Raw genomic sequence first — 19,192 nt, 5'->3', positions numbered from 1 at the left:
ACATCAAATGGATTAACATATGGCATTCTATTTATGGTAGGGAAGTCTGGCGAATACGCACACTTTGGAACATTTATTTCAAATATCTCAAAAATGATTTCTGTGAGTATTTGATTCTGTGGAGTTGTTTGAGTGCTGTAAAATGCTGGTGCCACTGCCCAGGGATACATTGTTGTAATTCTGTCTCACTATATAACCCAGAGAGCCCCCCCGTTTGGCCAACATAGTCAATAGTTCAGGATGCTACTAATGCATCACAAATGCTGTCAAAATGCAGAGACAACTGTACCAATCGGAAATGCACTTGGAATTTACACATGCTCAGAATCTCCTGAAATGGGGATGGAGGCCAAAATAAAGAAATAAAAGAAAAAACTTTTCACAATTTCATCATGTCGAAAAGCAGTTTAGATGCACTATTTCCATCATTTAATGGGATGAGGGCTTCGCTGGCTAGGCCAGCATTGGTTGCCCATCCCTCATTTCCCTTGGGAAGGCGATTGTGAGCCACCATTTTGAATCACTAGAGTCCAGCTAGTACACACATATACTGCTGCTGGGAAAGGGAGTTCCACAATTTTAGCCAAGTGACAGTGAAGGAACGGTGATATAGTTCAAAGGTCAGGTTGGTGAATGGTCTGGGGGGGAACTTGCAAGTGGTGGTGTTCCCATGCATCTGCTGCCCTTGTCCTTCCAACTGGTAGAGGTTGCAGGTTTGGAAGGTGATGCCAAAAGAGCCTTGGTGGGTTGCTGCAGTGCATCTTTTAGGTATAACACTGCTGCTACCGTGCGGAAGTGGTGGAGGGAGTGGGTGTTCAAATTGGTGGATAGAAAGCTGATCAAATCCTGGATGGTGTTGAGCTTCTTGAGTGTTGTTGGAGTTGCACTCATTCAGGAAAATGGAGAGTATTCCATCATACTCCTGACTTGAATCTTGTGGATGGTGGACAGGCTTTGAGGAGCCAAGAGGTGAGTTACTTGCCTCAGAATTCCCAGCCTCTGCGCTGCTCATGTAGCCACAGTATTCATATGGTTGGTTCAGTTTCTGGTCAATGGTAAGTACCAGGATTTTGAAAGTGGGGGATTCAGTGATGGTAATATTATTGAATGTCAAGGGGAGACAGTTGGAGGTGGTCATTGCCTGGTAAGTGTGGGGTGAATATTACTTGCCACTTATCTGCCCAAGTCTGAATGTCGTCCATTTTTTTCTGCATATTGGCACAGACTGATTCGTTATCTAAAGAGCTGCAAATGGTACCATGCAATCAACAGCAAATATCTCTATTTCTGACCTTATGATGGAAGGAAGGTCTTTGATGAAGCAGTTGAAGATGGTTGGGCATAGGATACTACCTTGTGGAACTGGGTAGCACAGTGGGTAGCACTGTTGCTTCGCAGCTCCAGGGTCCCAGGTTCGATTCCCGGCTTGGGTCACTGTCTGTGCGGAGTCTACAAGTTCCCCCCGTGTCTGCGTGGGTTTCCTCCGGTTTCTTCTCACATGTCCCAAAAGACATGCTGTTAGGTAATTTGGACATTCTGAATTCTCCCTCTGTGTCCCCGAACAGGCGGCGGAATGTGGCGACTACGGGCTTTTCACAGTAACTTCATTGCAGTGTTAATGTAAGCCTACTTGTGACAATAAAAGATTCCTTTACTTTACTTTTCCTGTAACAATGTCCTGGAACTGAGATGATTGGCCTCCAACAATCACAGCCATCTTCTGTTGTGGTAGGTATGACTCCAACCGTTGTCGTCATTTCTGTAACATAAAGAAAGATGGCAACCAATTTGCATTACAGCAAGATGACACAAACAGCAATGAGATAAATAATCGGTTAATTTGTTTTAGGGCTGTTGGTTGATGGATAATTATTGGCTTGTACATCAGTGATAACTCCTCTGCTCCTCAAAATAGTAAAATAGAATATTTGATACCCATTTGAGAGCACAGATGGAGCCTTGGTTCAATGTCTCATCCAAAAGTCAACACCTCTGCCAGTGCAGTGCGGTATTCTTTCAGTACTGTAGTGTGAACCTAAATTATGGAGTGGGACTTAAATATGCCACATTCGGACTCAAAAGGTGGGAGAGCTACCATTGAGCCAAGGCAGACATGAATCCACAGGGTATTATTAGAACAAGAAGACTTTAACACTAATTTAATTTACGGACAGGAAACCATATGCCAATGAATATGCAAAGCTTAGATTATTATTATACATATTCAATTGGAAAAGGCACACTCTTCTGAACACAGATTGGTATACTTTGGACTGCAGATACATGCATACAAATCTGGAATAATATTATGCAGCTTTTCCTTTCCACATTTCTGATTGGTTGGCATATGCGGAGGCATATGGGACATGCAGAAGACTGGAGCACATAGCGCATGTGTGGCTGTCAATACTTGGTGCTGGTGGCATGGTGGCAGCAATAGCAGCAGAGCCAGGGCAGCTGGCAGAGCAGAGAGAGAGCAGAAGAAGATGGGGGCCCAAAAAGAAAGTGACCCTAGCTGGAGGGATTGGAGGCGAAAGCAATGTCATGGAAGTGGGAGGCAGAATGAAAGGGAAGGAATGGGGATAGGGATAGAAAGTAATGGGAGAGTTGGAAGGACGGATGAGGATGCTACAGGGAAAAGGGGTGACAGGAATGGAAGAGGTCTAGCATGAGAGGGATGGTGTGGGAAGGATGGAATGGCATGAGAGAAGGTGACATGGGAGGAGTAGGGTGGAAGGAAAAACATTGGAGGGGTGACATGGGAAAGGTGGAATGGCATGGGGTAGGCATCCCATGGAAGTTGGAGATGGCATAGGAAGGATGTAATAGTGTAGGATGGACATGGCTAGGAAGGCATGTGAGACATGAGATAGGATGGCATGGGAAGGGTAGAAAAGATGCTGGAATTGGTTAAGTGTATTAATATGACTGGCAATATTTGACATTTATCTGCGAAACACAGGATGGGTCCATATACATGAAGGTGAATTCAACTTCACAGAGTCATATACAATGCATATGTATTCTCACAATCCACAGAGGGATGTACACATAGCAGGTTAATCAAATACCCCAGTAACAATGTCTTATAGGAAAATGTGCACACACATTTAAGCCACTCAAAACAAAGATTCAAATAGTTTAAACATATGCAGCTATATTTTAATAGACACAATTTTGGGCAGACAGTGGTACTGTCACTGGACTAATAATCTAGAGGCCCAGGCTAATGCTCTGGGGACATAGGTTCAAATCCCACCACGGCAGCTGGTGGAATTTAAATTCAATTACCAAAATCAATCTGGAATTGAAAGCTGGGTCTCTGTAATGGTGACCATGAACCTATCATTGATTGTTTTAAAATCACATCTGGTTCACTCATGTCCTTTAGGGAAGGAAATCTGCCATCTTTACCAGGCCTGGCCTACATGTGACTCCACAGTCAGAGAGCAATGTGGTTGACTCCTGACTGCTCTTAAGGACAGTTAGGGATGGGCAACAGATGCTTACCTTGCCAGCAATGCCCACCTCTCATGAACAAATAATAAAAAACAGTGAAAACTCTTTACAAACACTTCAACCCACATTCGAAATAATCAAAGACCTACATAAATAAGTAAATAAAATCAGCTTATAACACACTCAAACCAGAAAGAGACATGGTCACAAATAAATCATTTGGACCACATGAAAAATACTGAGATGAAAACACATTCAAACCCTCGAAGCATGCCGAAAAATCTGAACACAGTCAAACCCCTAGGCAGAGGTAGCCACATCTAAATGCACTCAAGCCTTCGCAGAGTCATACAAACATCCAAACATACTAAAACTCTGTAGCAACAAATGAAGAGATCAAAGTACAGTCAAATCTCTAGAGAGACATATACCCACATCTAACTACATGGAAATTCCAGAGGGAGTTCTATAAATGTCCAACAAATTTGAGTCTTACAAAGAGATATAAACATACTCAAATATCATAAAGGCACATGACCACCACACCCAAACTTCAAGGCAGTACGGTGACACGGTGTATGGAAATACATTGTGTCACGAAATGCACTGGGGGTGAGTTTGCAGCCGCAATCCTTCACATGGCATGTTTCCGGATTCTGCTGGGGTGGTAAGATGAGTCTTGCGGCTTCCCCACAGGGAAAAATAAATAAATATTGATGACTGATCTGAGGCTTATTCACTCTGCAGAGAGAGAGGGGTAAGCTGAGGCCTAGTCACTCTGCAGAGAGAGATGGGTGAGCTGAGGCCTAGTCACTCTGCAGAGAGAGAGGGGTGAGCTGAGGCCTAGTCACTCTGTAGAGAGAGAGGGGTGAGCTGAGGCCTAGTCACTCTGTAGAGAGAGAGGGGTGAGTAGGAACCTAGTCGCTCTGCAGAGAGAGAGAGAGGAGGGGTGAGCTGAGGCCTAGTCACTCTGCAGAGACTGAGGGGTGAGCTGAGGCCCAGTCGCTCTGCAGAGACTGAGGGGTGAGCTGAAGCCTAGTCACTCTGCAGAGAGAGAGGGTTGAGCTGAGGCCTCATCACTCTGCAGAGACTGAGGGGTGAGCTGAGGCCTAGTCACACTGCAGAGAGAGAGGGGTGAGCTGAGGCCTAGTCACACTGCAGAGAGAGGGGTGAGCTGAGGCCTAATCACGCTGCAGAGAGAGGGGTGAGTTGAGGCCTAGTCACGCTGCAGAGAGAGGGGTGAGCTGAGGCCTCGTCACTCTGCAGAGACTGAGGGGTGAGCTGAGGCCTAGTCGCTCTGCAGAGACTGAGGAGTAAGCTGAGGCCCAGTTGCTCTGCAGAGAGAGAGGGGTGAGCTGGGGCCTAGTCGCTCTGCAAAGAGAGAGGGGTGAGCTGAGGCCAAGTCACTCTGCAGAAACTGAGGGGTGAGCTGAGGACTAGTCACTGCAGAGACTGAGGGGTGAGCAGAGGCCTAGACACTGCAGAGACTAAGGAGTGAGCTGAGGCCTAGTCACTCTGCAGAGATTGAGGGGTGAGCAGAGGCCTAGTCACTCTGCAGAGAGAGAGAGGCGTGAACTGAGGCCCAGTCACTCTGCGGGTGGAGGAGAGGGGGGGGGGGGGGCGGTGCTGAGGTCTAGTTGCCCTGTAGAGACAGAGGGGTAGTATCATAGAATCCCTACAGTACAGAAGGAGGCCATTGAGCCCATCAAGTTTGCACCAACCCTCCAAAAGAGCACCCTACCTGGGCCCACACCTCTGTTCCATCCTCATAACCCCAGCTAACATTTTGGACACTATGGGCAATTTAGCAAGGCCAATCCACCTAACCTGCACATCTTTGGACTGTGGGAGGAAACCGGAGCACCCGAAGGAAATCCATGGGGACACGGGGAGAAAGTGCAAACTCCGCACAGACAGTGACCCAAGGTCAGAATGGAACTCAGGTCCCTGGGTGCGTAAGGTAGCAGTGCTAACCACTGTGCCACCGAGCCGCTGCGCCCGAGTCACTCCACAGGGCAGCTCTAGAATTTTAGGGATGAGCTAAAGTCTGGTGCCCTTTCAAGGAGAGGGATTAAAATCTATGGGATGGCATCTCCACAAACAAGTCCACTTGTAGAGACACATACAATTTTATATACATAAATACAGGAGGCGATTCTCCAGAATGGAGAGTAAGTGTCCGTCCCGTCGTGAACGCCGTCATGTTTCACGATGGCGCGAAATGGGCATGGGGACGACCAATTCTGTCCCCCACAGGGGGCCAGCACGGCGTTGGGGTTGTTCACGCCGCTCCAGCCTCCCTTCCCGGCGCCAACCTGTGCATGCGCGGCGGACTTCTTCAGTGCGCCGGCCCGACGCAACATGGCGTAGGGATTCAGTGGACGGCCACGTAACAAAGTAGGCCTGGGGTGGGGGGGGAGATGCCGGCCCGCCGGTCGGTGGGCCCCGATCGCGGGCCAGACCCCATCGGAGGCTCCCCCCAGTGAAGGAGCGCTTTTCCCCGCCCCACAGGCCGCCCCCCGACCCTTCGCGCAGAGTTCCCGCTGGCAGCGACCAGGGGTGAACAGCGCCGGCGGGTTTCTGCTTTTTCCGCGCGGCCGCTCAGCCCATCTGGGCCAGAGAATCGGTGGCCCCGCCGATGCCCGCGGCCGGCGCCATGTCAAACGCGCCGGCGCAAATGGCACCGATTTTCCGCACCTCGGAGAATCGTGCGCCGCCGCCGTGGCACGGTTGCGGCGATTGTCCAGCACGCCGCGGGGCTCGGAGAATCGCGCCCACAATACTTGTACAAAAACGCACACATACAGCACATAGATGTGTGGATGGACATTCTATACAGACACATAAAACTACATTTTCGCCATTGATAACAAGCTGAGAGTTGGGAGGGCTGGAAAAATGGTGTGTGAAGGTGACAGGAGGGGGGGCCAACATCTTCCCACTGCCATTGTACAGTGCTCATGGAGAGAAAGTTTGTGGATCTACTGTTCACCAAATGATTAATTGACCACTTAAGTGCCTGATTAAGTGCCACTTCCCCCACTTCACCCCAACCTGGCAACACTCAAGCTCTACAGTAAGATACATCTACACCGAAACTTCTTGATAAATACATATTTCACTGAAAAGATGTAGATCCTATATTAAAAGATTTTGCAGCGATGAAAATATCAAAACACTCAAACCATATAGAGGCACCCATGAATATATCCAATAAAAATTCACATACATGTAAATTCACACATACAAGTTCTCTAATACACAGACATATGGGTCGATTACACCAAGAGACACACTGTCACTGTTTAGTAATAACAACCATCCATGAACACTGACACTATTAGTCACAACATAGCCATTAGAGGACAAGGGGCATCGAAACACCCAGCATGGTGAAACACTCTCACAGTCCAGCACCCATGGGATGGGTGGGGGCGGGGGAGGGGGTGCTGAAATGAAACTAGCACCACAGTGGCCTTCATTATTATTTAATCCACTTCTCCCAAACTGAAAAAGCTTAGCCAGGCAAAGGTTTAAAAACTGTTGTGTGTGTATTTATAAACGCGTGTACATACAGCCATTTGGTACCGTTACACGCATGTGAGCTCCTGAGGATCCAAACCACTCAACAAGCAAAGGTTGTCAGGATATGTTTCAAACATAGAGTCCCGACAGTGCAAAGGAGGCCATTCAGCCCATCGAGCCTGCACCAACCCTCTGAAAGAAGCATCCTACCCAGGCCCACTCGTCCACCATATGCCCATAATCCCACCTAGCTTTTGGACACTAAGGGGCAATTTAGCATGTCCAATCTACCTAACCTACACTACTTTGCACTGTGGGAAGAAACCGGAGCACCCAGAGGAAACTCACGCAGACACGGGGAGAACGTGCAAACTTCACACAGTCACCCAAGGTTGGAATTGAACCAGGGTCCCTGATGTTGTGAGGCAGCAGTGCTAACCACTGTGCCACCGTGCGCCCTTCTCTCCTATTTCTTTTTGCTGGGGGGGCTTCCAGTTAAACTGTGTCTGGGATAGTGGCTGACATATTGGGCAGGGTTTTCAGTAATATTTAGCATAGCAAAAAACAGTTGATCCAGAACTCACTGGGTTAAAAGCTTCACTTTCCTCCACAAGAAATAACTGGGGTCTGAATAAAGACCAAGGAAGGGTGGACAGGAGCTTAGACTGCGCTCGGTGTGCCTTTTCACTGCAGCCAGTGAGGCGGAACAGTCCTGGGCGCTTTCTCACAATGGCACCAGTAAAATATGATTCTGACAAGATCTGGGATCTGGAGCCGCTTTTTTGATTGCATTTGGCCTGTCTGCTGCTGCCTGTTTAAAACAGAGAGAAGGAGCTGGGGGAGAGAAGTGTGTGTGTGTGTGTGGGGGGGGGGGGGGAGGGAGAGATGGAGAGTTCCGCTGGGAGAGGGAGACTGGGGCACGGAGAGGAGACGGGCGAGAGAGGCAGCGAGAGCGAGGCAGAGAAACGAGCGCATTCCCAACGCGCGATTCTTAATAAAAAAATCATTCCAACTCCCATCCTCGCATGGGTCTGACTGCCTGAGTGCCTCCCAATCCTTTTCAGCACGGAGACTTAATAACAAGCTGAGTGTTTAGATGCATAGGTATGTCATACACCACGGAAGCCTGTCCAAACCTGCTGCACAGACCCTGGATTGGAAACATCAACACGAGATTTGTTAGTGTGTGGAGCCGGCTGGATGTGCAGCTGGTTAGAAATAATGGGGCAGTTGTAGTTCATGTTATAGATTTCAAAATCTGAAGATGCTTAAGATGAAATAAAGGTTCTTCTCTCTCCGAGGAGCAGTATCTGGTTATAAACCAGTCTATACACAGGTACCTTAAAGCAAACACATGCCCGGGGGTTTAGGTAGAACCCTGAATCGTTTCGGACAATAACTTGCATGGAAATGTATGAATAAAATGCAGTTTTCTGCATACTCCTGACAATCTGACCTTTTTTTAAATTGAGTGCTGTTTAAAATCTCATTGCTGGGGTTATTGCTGAATAAGAATTGCCAGTGGTTACGGCGCTGTCATTCATACGGTTACTCCAACCCTTCACAAGCCACTCTTCCCCCTTTGACACAGCTATTTCAAAGAGAGCACCAAATCTCCCGGCCTGAGGTGCTTTTACAGCGAACCCTCCAACTGGCTTTGAATTCAGGGCTATCAGCACGGAGAGATTTGGGGGCGGGTGGTGTTAGGTTTAGTGAACTGCGCTTCTTTTCACCCTGCCGCTGATTAGAATCCTTGCACGGAGAGTCAGCACGTCTATAAATAACTACTTTAATTATTCCACATTTTAACTGTTGAGGAGTTTCTGGCCGCCCCGAGTCTCTGCACTTCATCCAGTCTGACAATTATGCAGCTCACCGGTGTGAGAGAGGGAGAGAGAGAGAGGGGGAGGGAGGGAGAGGGACAGAGAGAGGGAGATAGGCTGAGGGGCAGAGAGAGGGAGATAGGCTGAGGGGCAGAGAGAGGGAGATAGAGAGGGAGAGATAGAGGGGCAGAGAGAGGGAGGGAAATAGAGAGAGGGACAGAGAGCGGGGGAGAGGGACAGAGGGAGGGGGAAGAGGAAGAGAGAGGGAGATAGGCTGAGGGGCAGAGAGAGGGAGATCGAGAGGGGGAGGGCGGGAGAGGGACAGAGAGAGGGAGATAGGTTGAGGGGCAGAGAGGGGGAGATAGAGATAGAGGGACACAGAGAGGGACAGAGACAGAGAGAGGGGGAAAAGGACAGAGAGGGAGATAGAACATACAGAACATAAGGAGGCCATTCGGCCCATCGAGTCTGCACCAACCCACTTAAGCCCTCACTTCCACCCTATCCCCGTAACCCAACAACCCCTCCTAACCTTTTTGGTCACTAAGGGCAATTTAGCATGGCCAATCCACCTAACCTGCACGTCTTTGGACTGTGGGAGGACACCCACGCACACACGGAAGAACGTGCAGACTCCGCACAGGCAGTGACCCAGCGGGGAATCGAACCTGGGACCCTGGAGCTGTGGAGCCACAGTGCTATCCTCTTATGCTACCGTGCTACCCTGAATGTAGATAGAGGGCGAGGGACAGAGAGCGGGGGAGAGGGACAGAGAGAGGAGGAAGAGAGAGGGAGATAGGCTGAGGGGCAGAGAGAGGGAGATAGAGGGGGAGAGATAGAGGGACAGAGAGAGGGAGGGAAATAGGGAGAGGGACAGAGAGAGGGGAAGAGGGACAAAGAGAGGGAGATAGAGGGTGAAGGACAGAGAGAGGGACAGGGAGAGGGGCAGAGAGAGGGAGATAGAGGGTGAGGGGCAGAGAGAGGGACAGAGAGGGGAGAGGGCACGGAGATAGAGAGTGGGGGACAGAGAGACGGGGAGAGGAACAGAGAGAGGGAGATAGAGGGGTGAGGGACAGGGCCTGAGAGAGGGGAGAGGGACAGAGAGGGAGAGAAGGACATAGAGAGGAGATAGGAGAGGGACAGAGTGAGAGGGAGTGGGAGAGAGAGGGGGATGGGGAGCGGCGCTGGTCCCCAGCTAAAAGCTTCGTGCCAAATGTGTGTTTTTTGTTTGAGATTTTCCTTTATAAATATGTCAGGAATTCCCTCCCCAATGGGTTAACTCGCTCCAAAGACGCAGAAGGACGTACACGTCGGTCTCCGGCCTCAGCCCACCTCCCTTCACACGTTTAATTTCTGAATTGTAAAAGACCAAAATTCCCCCTCCCCTCCCCATCACGCAGTCCTGACGATGGGACAATCCGCCCCCCCCCCCCCCCCCCCCACCTCCTACACACACACACACACTTCTGCACTGTCATGTGTTCCGGTCTGCTGCCCGTCAGCTCTAACCGATCACCCAGCTCCCTGACTCAAAAGTGCGAAACCTCCCTGAGTGGAACAGTTCAAACAGAGAGAGGATCCGAGGCAGCTCCAGACAGCCGGGCTTCTCCAAGACGTCAGCACTAGGGGAAGAGAGAGAGAGAGAGTAACTTCAGCCTCTCCACTGTAAAGTTTGCAAAGCAGAGACAGACAGAGGCTGTCCCGGAGAGGGAGCACTTTGAACAGTTCAGCGGCGACCACCAGGCACCTCTCACTGGGTAACAAGCTCCTCGCCTCGGACATCACTGACAGCATCTCAGCCACCTCCAGCGCATAGTTGGTTCAATTTCCTACACACCATCCAAAACTTCAGCCAAACTTTTTTTTTCTTCTTCTTCTTTGCAAACTATATTTTATTTTATTTTGAGGACTTTCTCTCCCATCGGCTTCCTCCTCTCACCCCCCCCCCCCCCCCTCTCACCAGTAAGCTTTGGAAGAAGATGTCAGTTCACCTGCTTGGTGGGATATTCCTGCTTCTCGGTGGCGTTTGGACACGGGCTTCTCCCACTTTACCTAGCCCCGAGGAGGGCCCAGCCTCCGACTGCCCCAGCTGCTCTCTGCCCAAGCTCCAGGCGGAGGTAGCCGGCTTTGACAGTCAGCTGGTGGAAGCTGTGAAAAGGCACATCCTCAACATGCTGCACTTGAAGAGCAGGCCGAACATCACCCACCCGGTGCCCAAAGCCGCGCTTTTAAACGCCCTGAAGAAACTGCACGTCGGGCGGGTGCGAGAGGACGGCAGAGTGGAGATTGAGGAACATTCATCCAGCAAGTCAGCACTGAACGAACCCGAACAGGCTTCAGAGATCATCAGTTTCGCCGAGGCAGGTCAGTTACATCAATAAAACATACCTCTTTCCAGCGCTGCATAATAATAATAACAATCATCATGTTTCCTGCACGGATTTAAGCAGTAATTGCATTTCAAATAGAAATATCGTTGCATGCGATTTTTTTTTGTATCTGCGAAGTTCTCTTTATCCCGGAGATATCATCTATACAATACGACTTCAGGTCAGAGCAGATAGATAAGAGTGTGCAGCGGGAGCAGGTTTGGGGATCCCGAGGGATAACAGGAGCCTGGATGTAGACAATAAGGACCTAACTGCTAGGTGGGATATCCCTGCTGTTGAAAATGATGTTGAGATTGGTGGATGAATTAATTCCCAGCGGGAGGGTCCATAATGCAGAAGGCACAGATTTCAGATGATTAGTCAAAGGGGACAGGAGGGAGAGATGGGGAGGTTGTGTGTGTTTTGTGATTTGGAATTCTCTGGGCAGATTGAAAAAGGGGAAATGGATCTAAATGCTCAGAGCAATACACTAATTGGACAGCTCGTACTAAAAGCCAGCACAGGTCAGACGGGCCGAGTGGCGCACAATTGTACCATTCAGGCCGGGTACCATTGGTCCAGTGAAACATTGGATCACCGACTATAAGCAGACGCTCTTTATTTGTGTTCCAGTGGTTCTATGAAGGGCAACATTAATTTTTAAAAAAAATCTCTGTGACTGTCTGAGTTTAACAAATTCACATTGTGCATCCCCCCCCCCCCACCCCTCCTGTTCCTTTCTGCCTCTCAGGTCCTGCCCGGGACATCGTGCACTTCCAGATCGCCAAGGAGGAGGATGGCGACCTTTCCCTGGTGGATCAGGCCAATATCTGGCTCTACCTGAAGGTCTCCAACAAGTCGAACCGAAGCAGGAGTGAAGTGACCATCAGGTTGTACCAGGAAGGAGATGGCAGCCAGGCCATCAGCCAGAAGCGGGTGGACATCAAGAGGAGTGGCTGGCACACCCTGCCAGTGTCGAGGACTGTGCAGGCCACCCTGGCAACCCAGGAGAGGTCCTTGCTGCTGAAGGTTTCCTGTGAGCGGTGCCAGGAGACGGGCGTCTCCCCGGTGCTGGTGGAGCCGGCGGAGAAGGACGCCTCTCACCAGCCCTTTCTGATGCTGCTGGTCCGGCATTCAGACGCTCACACTCACCGGATCCGCAAGCGGGGGCTGGAGTGCGACGGCAAGGTCAGCATCTGCTGCAGGAAGCAGTTTTATGTCAATTTCCGAGACATCGGCTGGAGCGACTGGATCATCGCGCCTCCCGGTTACTATGGCAACTACTGTGAGGGCGAGTGTCCGAGTCACATCGCCGGGACCTCGGGCTCGTCCCTCTCCTTCCACTCGGCTGTGATCAACCATTACAGGATCAGGGGTTACAGCCCCTTCAACAATATCAAATCGTGCTGTGTCCCCACCAAACTCAGAGCCATGTCTATGCTGTATTACGATGACGAGCACAACATTGTGAAAAAGGACATCCAGAACATGATCGTAGAGGAGTGTGGCTGTTCATAGACCCCGTGGCACACACACACAGCACACACACAGGCAGAGTCGGACCAGGGAGCTTCATACAAACGGAAATTCATCAAACAGACACAGTGCACACATCAGATGTAGGGCAATACCCCGCTTTGGCTCTCTCCGGAGCTAGAAAAGGAACTCAACAGACTTTAGACTCCAGGGTCAGACAGGGTCCAAACCCCATGTGGCTTTTCCCTGTTTGTTCTTCACTGCTGACTCTCAGCACCTTCACCCACATTCACCTGCCCTCGCTCCCCTCTCCCCCCCCCCCCCTCTCTCTCTCTCTCCCACACACACATACAGCTAGCTGGCTTCTTCTCCAGTGCATTGATTCACACCACCACATCCCAAGGCACTTACTTCTCCGGACTCAATGCACCACCAGATCTAACTTTTCTGTTGTTTCCGATCTGAGCTTTACCGAGCAAGCTGCACTGTTTTCCTGTTTGCAAAAACGACTTCCACGTGTGTAAGATGCCTAAGACCAGAACTATGCAATCTTTAAACAAAAAAAAAAGTATTTCTTTGGTTTACCTAACAGGAGACGTTTGCTTCTATTTGGGAGGAAATATTCAGTTGTTGAGAGATACTTGAAAGGAACACGTTCGCCCCAGTGTCGGGCCAAACATTTTACTTTGTGACCTTTACGATTTGCACTAAAAAAAAGACATATGCCTGTCTCACCGTATCTAAACAGAAGTGTTTGAAAGGACAGGGGACTGCACTCAAGAAGAGAGAGAAAAAACGAGTTTCTATGAACTTTTGTATCAACAGACGAACTGATACCAAAGAGATTTGTGTAAATGTTATTCTGTGATTTCTACAAGGAGACTTATTTTTAAAAAAAAACTTTAAAATATTTAAAAAAAACAGCCTGTAGATGAATATGGCTCCAGTATCAGGGTTTGGATTAAAACGTTTGATACATCAACACAGATACATCTGGATGTCTGGAAGCACCAACCATCTGATATGAGTTAAATCCGAGACCCCAGGTGTAGTTTGCACACTGTCTGAAAGCGATTTAGCAACAAAAAAAAAAGCACTTCTAGTGGTCTGCTTATTTCTTATTTAAAAACAAAACAAAAGTGATCAGCGTCTTAAACCACAAAACAAAAACCCGAACTTTTGCTTACAAGATAAATAGGCCTATTTTTGTAACGATGTCGCTGAGGGCGATTAAAAGTGTTATTAAAGAAACAAGACATTGTGTTAGTGATTTCATGTGAGATATTGTAAAAGGCTTCATTCATCACAATAGGTTAGCTGCCGATTTAATGAGGTTCCTGTCATATTTAACGGCACCAAATTGACTTCTACGATTGTCTTTTGTTTTTGATGATGTGGTGTTGGAAACTGGCCACTCCTGGCCACTGACTGACCACAGGGTGATATCGTGGAACTGGTAGAAACGAGGGGATTGATCCGCTGCTTTCTCCTGTTCATTCAATGTGGCATGCCGTTTCATTTTGTTGATCCCGGCAGTCTTCTGATCCGAATCTCGAATAGTAGAGATTCAAAGCTCAAACTTGGGCTTGTCTAACCCACCCCCTCCCCTCCCCTCCCATCTCTGGAGGCAGGCGGTGGGAGTCCCCTGCTGTCATATTGGAGGGGGTGGGGTGGGCGCAATTGTAGGTGAACAACTTGGGATCAAACAGAACTACAACTTCCAGACTGCACTGCGACCTGAACGCATTCGGGAATAACCATTCGCCCGGTGAGCGTTTAAACACAGCGTTTTTAAACCACACATTGGGCTGTGAAAACAGAGACATTTCTAAGAAATTCCGTGTAACTTATCTGACACGCTGCTGGTTGTCCTATAGTCAGTTTAATTTAAAAAAAAACAAGCCTGCGGCGCTAAGCGCCAAAAAGAAGTCGTTTTATGTGCTTCTTTAGGCTAGATGTATTATTACACATCAGGATGATGAGATAATGTACATATATTTCTTCAATCTGCAAACTTTTATCGCCTTAAAGACACAGTTTGTTTTGTTGGTCTGGTCAAGCGCGGTTATTTTTATTTGTAAACAAACAGTTTAAGCAATTATTTCGGCATATTATGAGGAAAATCTGACAAGTCCAACTCCTTTACCAAGGTTGCTACTGAATCTGTTGCTGCCACCCTCTGCAAGGGTTCCAGACCATAGCAACTAACAAAGATTATCGCGCTATTGATATGACAGCAACATGCTGAGGTGGAGAGTAGTCACATTTCCATTTCAGTACTTATTCCCTTCCAATACTCGACAAGACTGTGCACACTTTCCCTCTTTAGAATGCCATACGTTTTCGTGTCCTTGACCAGCTTATTCAGTTGATTTGCATGCACACCATCTTTCAGCATCAATTCAAATGTCAATCAAAGCCCATCGGCAGCATGTTTGCTTCCCAGTCATCAGGTTGTAGGTTGAAGCCCGACTCCAGAGACCTGAGCATATTAGCTGAGGCAGCACTGGCATAGCAGTGCACCGTATTAGATGGAATGTTATACTGAAATGCTCTTTAATAGGCATTAAAGTTCCCATGACACTCATTAAAGGAGGACAGGGCAGTTCTCCCTAGTCTGTCAATACTTAGCAAATAAAATCTGAAACAAAATCTGGCCATTATCTCATTGTCTTTGTGAGATCTTGTGCGCAACTTAGCTGCTGCGTTTTAACAATTTATCAAAGTTTTGGCGATGAATCATTTTGAGACTTTTGAAAGGTGCTATATAAACGCAAGTATTTATTTCTTTAACTCATGAGTTCGACAGAAACTTAACATATTATCCCTTCATCTGCTAATATATAAATACATAACAGTCCGCATAAAAAGCTTGCAACACACATTTTAAAAGTGTAATTATGAAATTGTAACCACTTAAACTGGAATTGGCAGAAAACAAAACAATGTATTTCTTCATACAACAAAAACAATATATAGCACCTTTAGTCCCAAAGTGCATCACAGGAGTGACTAACAAACAACATTTGACAGAGAGACACAGGAGATATAAGGGCAGATCACCAAAAGCTTGTTGAAGGAATTAGGCTTTAGGGAGCATCTTAATGCAGGAAAGAAACGTAGAGAGACAGAATGGTTTATGAAAGGGAAGAGAATCCCAGAACTTTGGGCTTTGGTAGCTGAAGGCATGGTCAACAAATGTGGAACAATTAAAATTGAGGTACCTAGAGATCATGGAGATTGTAGGGCTGGAGGGGATTACAGAGATATGGAAAGGTAAGGCCACAGAAGGATTTGAAAAGAAAAAGAGAATTGTAAAGTGAAGGCCATTGTCCAGTTCATGTGGAGATCCTGTTAGTATTTCTAAATTTAATTCCAATGTTGTTTTATTAATCTATTTGAGGATAATCCTGCTGCTAAATACACCCTTCTGTTTCTCCACATATTTCTGACAAATGATTGGGAAGTGAAGCAGTGCAATTTATGGAAAAGTAAATGAATTGTGTTAAACCTGATCCAGTTTTACAGTTGAAGCGACTACTATTTTGATGCTCCCAAGTAAGATATCATCCAGTCTCCACAGGATGTTTTTAATTATACCTTACCCAGAACATTTTAAATGTTAATCTTTTCTAAAATGAAAATAGCATAAATACTACAAATATTTTTTTAATACAATCTCATGAATGAAACGGCAATTTCTTAGCATCCTGCTGCTGCTTTCTGCCAAAACAGATTAGCATGCCCTTAATTTGGTAGGCAGGTAAAATTCCTACACTAATTGTATTTGTTTTATTTTGATTTAACGTGCACCTTATCTAGACCAACAATCCAAAATTGTCTTTCATTTCTTTTCTGTGCATTTGAAATATAATGCTTCAAAGCAATGTTTGTCAGGCTAATATGATTTCAAATGTAAAATTAATTTATGCACCCAAATGTGTAAACAGTATAATTTGATCATTTAATATTTATTGTATAAACAGTAAATAAATGTTTATTTTTCAGTTGCATAAAGGGATATTAACATATGTTGCAAAATAATAGATGCAGTTTGTGGAATTAAGTTGTTACCAGCACAAGAAATTGACTTAAGCACAGCCTCAGTGACGTCGGTGCATTTCGCATACCCAGCGAAAAGCAATGAAAACAGCCTGAGCGACACAATTTGCCACAATTCAGTTAGACCTCTGGTATCTGCTTATGGCAGGAAATGAAACCACTTCAATTGCACTGTACTTATGGTGTCAGACACGGCTCAGTGGCAGCACTTATCCCTCTCAGTCAGAAGGTCATAGGCTCAAGCCTCATTCCAGAGACTTGGGCATCATATGCAGGCTGACAGTACTGAGGAAGCTCCTGTTTATCAGATGAGATGTTGCCCCGTCTAACATCTCAGGTGAATGTACAAGATTCAATATCACTTTTCAAAGAAGAACTCCTGATGTCCTGACCAATGTTTATCCGTCGGCCAACATCAATAAACAGATCATCTGGTCATTTATTGCTATTTGTGGGATCTCATTGTCTAAACAAATTGGCTGTCCCAGTTCCTACATTGCAGTAGTGACTACAGCTGTACTTCAAAACACACTTAATTGGCTGTAAAGTTCTTTGGATATCCTAGGGTTGGGAAATACATTTTATAAATATATTTCTTTTGATTCCTGTGTAAGACTGGAAAAAAAATAAAGAAATCCCCCCCCCCCCCCCCACATGCCCCCAAGCTATCCAATGTGACATAAACAGAAGTGTCAGGATTATTTCTGTCCAATTCACTTCAAGTGTCTAAATTATTTTGAAAGGAGAGAGTTTATAAGATGCAACTTGAATTTGATGTCTTCAGAAATAATTTGGTTCTTGAGTCTTGAGTTTCCACATATTTCTATCTTTATGTAAACATTAGTGTCATCCACAATAAATTTTTTAAAAACAACACTGTTTTTAAAACTTACGCTTGTTTCATTTCATGTGCCTGGACCCAATAGTTAATTAAAATGAAAACAGAAACTGTTTTCATTTCAGGCTTTCATCATCTGTGGTATTTTGCTTTTGATCTAGTTAAAATACTCAACCAACCCTGCATGTAAAAACATACACTTTCTGTCTTCCCTCATAACAGTGAACATGAAATGTAAAAGCCGTGCAGGCTATTAACTGACCAGAATTATCAGTGCTCTGATTGTTGCTGCAGGGATTTTAGGCACAGTTTTCCAGACAATTCTGAGTGAAGAATTTGGTGTATTTTCCTCCTTTCCCATGCTGTTGTAAATATTTGTTGAATCATGCAAATACTGCTATCCCCATCCACAATACTGATCTTCATTGGCATTGGTGTGAAGCAGGAGACTCATCACATGGGTAGCTGCCATTGTTGAACCATTTGTCCTAGATAGGATTGTTAGGTCAAGTGTCAAATTTAGATACAGGCCAATGCTGACCTGTCCCTTGCCACTTGCTAAAATACGCAAGTTCATGCAGACCCGGGAGGCAGTGAGATCAAGTTCAACGCCTTACTCAGCTTCATCGTGAGTGAACTGCCCAATCAGGGATCATCCTTCTTTGAGTGAAGGTAAGTGAGGTATCTTTGGGGTCAAGGTCGGATCAACATGATACATGCTGGAAATAGACATTCAGAACTAAGCTAAAGATGGAAGGTTTTGCAAACTGCTAGCTGCTCCAGGCATGATTTATCATCCTGCCTGGTTCACTAATGAAACTTGCTGAAAAGTTTGAGATTCTTCCCATTTATCTCGTGATAGTTCTGCAAAGTCAGAGTCAGAGGGCAGGGTGTTCCTAAAGAGGCAAGGAAAAGATTATCAGTGGCAAATCTGAGCACTTTTAGCGCGTTAAACTTCGGCATGTTTTAGTTTCATAAGCTCCACCAATTTCAACCTACCCTTTATAATAATAATCTTTATTATTGTCACAAGTAGGCTTACATTAACATTGCAATTGAGTTACTGTGAAAATCCCCTAGTCGCCACGCTCCAGTGCCTGTCCAGGTGCACAGAGGGAGAATTCAAATGTCCAAATCACCTAACAAGCACATCTTTTGGGACTTGTGGGAGGAAACCGGATCACCCGGAGGAAACCCACACAGACACGGGGAGAACGTGCAGATTCCGCACAGATAGTGACCCAAACCGGGAATCGAACCTGGGACCCTGGCGCTGTAAAGCAACAGTGCTGACCACTGTGCTACCGTGCCGCCCATTGTGGACTTAAGTAAGGAAACTGTTCCTATAGGTAGAGAGGAAATTCTTTGTGTTCATCAAAGAATAATGCCATATTTCTTAACGGCATAAATTAAATATAAGAATCCATCCCCTCCTATTTCTCACTGACATGCTGCCCCTCAGTAACATCATCCAAAAACAAAGCATCCATTTCCATATTGTTATGGGCCAGGGTTTAGAGAACCCCAAAGTGCATTATGGAGTTCCCCTGACTTACAGCTTTTAATAGATTGTGGTATGGGGAGCACACTGCCCACTCTACAGGTGTGGTAGAGCAGAAATGGAAAAGTAATTTTTAAAG

The 19,192-nt window shown here is 46.6% G+C and overlaps 1 protein-coding gene across 1 annotated transcript; it reads left to right on the top strand.

The window, feature by feature from the left end:
• The first annotated feature begins 10,778 nt into the window (after positions 1–10,778).
• Positions 10,779–17,606, top strand: inhbaa (inhibin subunit beta Aa). The gene is made up of 2 exons (XM_072467247.1): positions 10,779–11,171; positions 11,928–17,606. The coding sequence occupies exons 1-2, from the start codon at positions 10,787–10,789 to the stop codon at positions 12,692–12,694; spliced, it is 1,152 nt and encodes a 383-aa protein (XP_072323348.1). The 5' UTR covers positions 10,779–10,786; the 3' UTR covers positions 12,695–17,606.
• The last annotated feature ends 1,586 nt before the right edge of the window (positions 17,607–19,192 follow it).

Source organism: Scyliorhinus torazame, chromosome 11 (assembly GCF_047496885.1).
Source record: "Scyliorhinus torazame isolate Kashiwa2021f chromosome 11, sScyTor2.1, whole genome shotgun sequence".
Lineage (NCBI taxonomy): Eukaryota > Metazoa > Chordata > Chondrichthyes > Carcharhiniformes > Scyliorhinidae > Scyliorhinus > Scyliorhinus torazame.
Note: the sequence above shows the minus strand (reverse complement) of the source record. Positions and strands in the feature narration are given on the sequence as shown.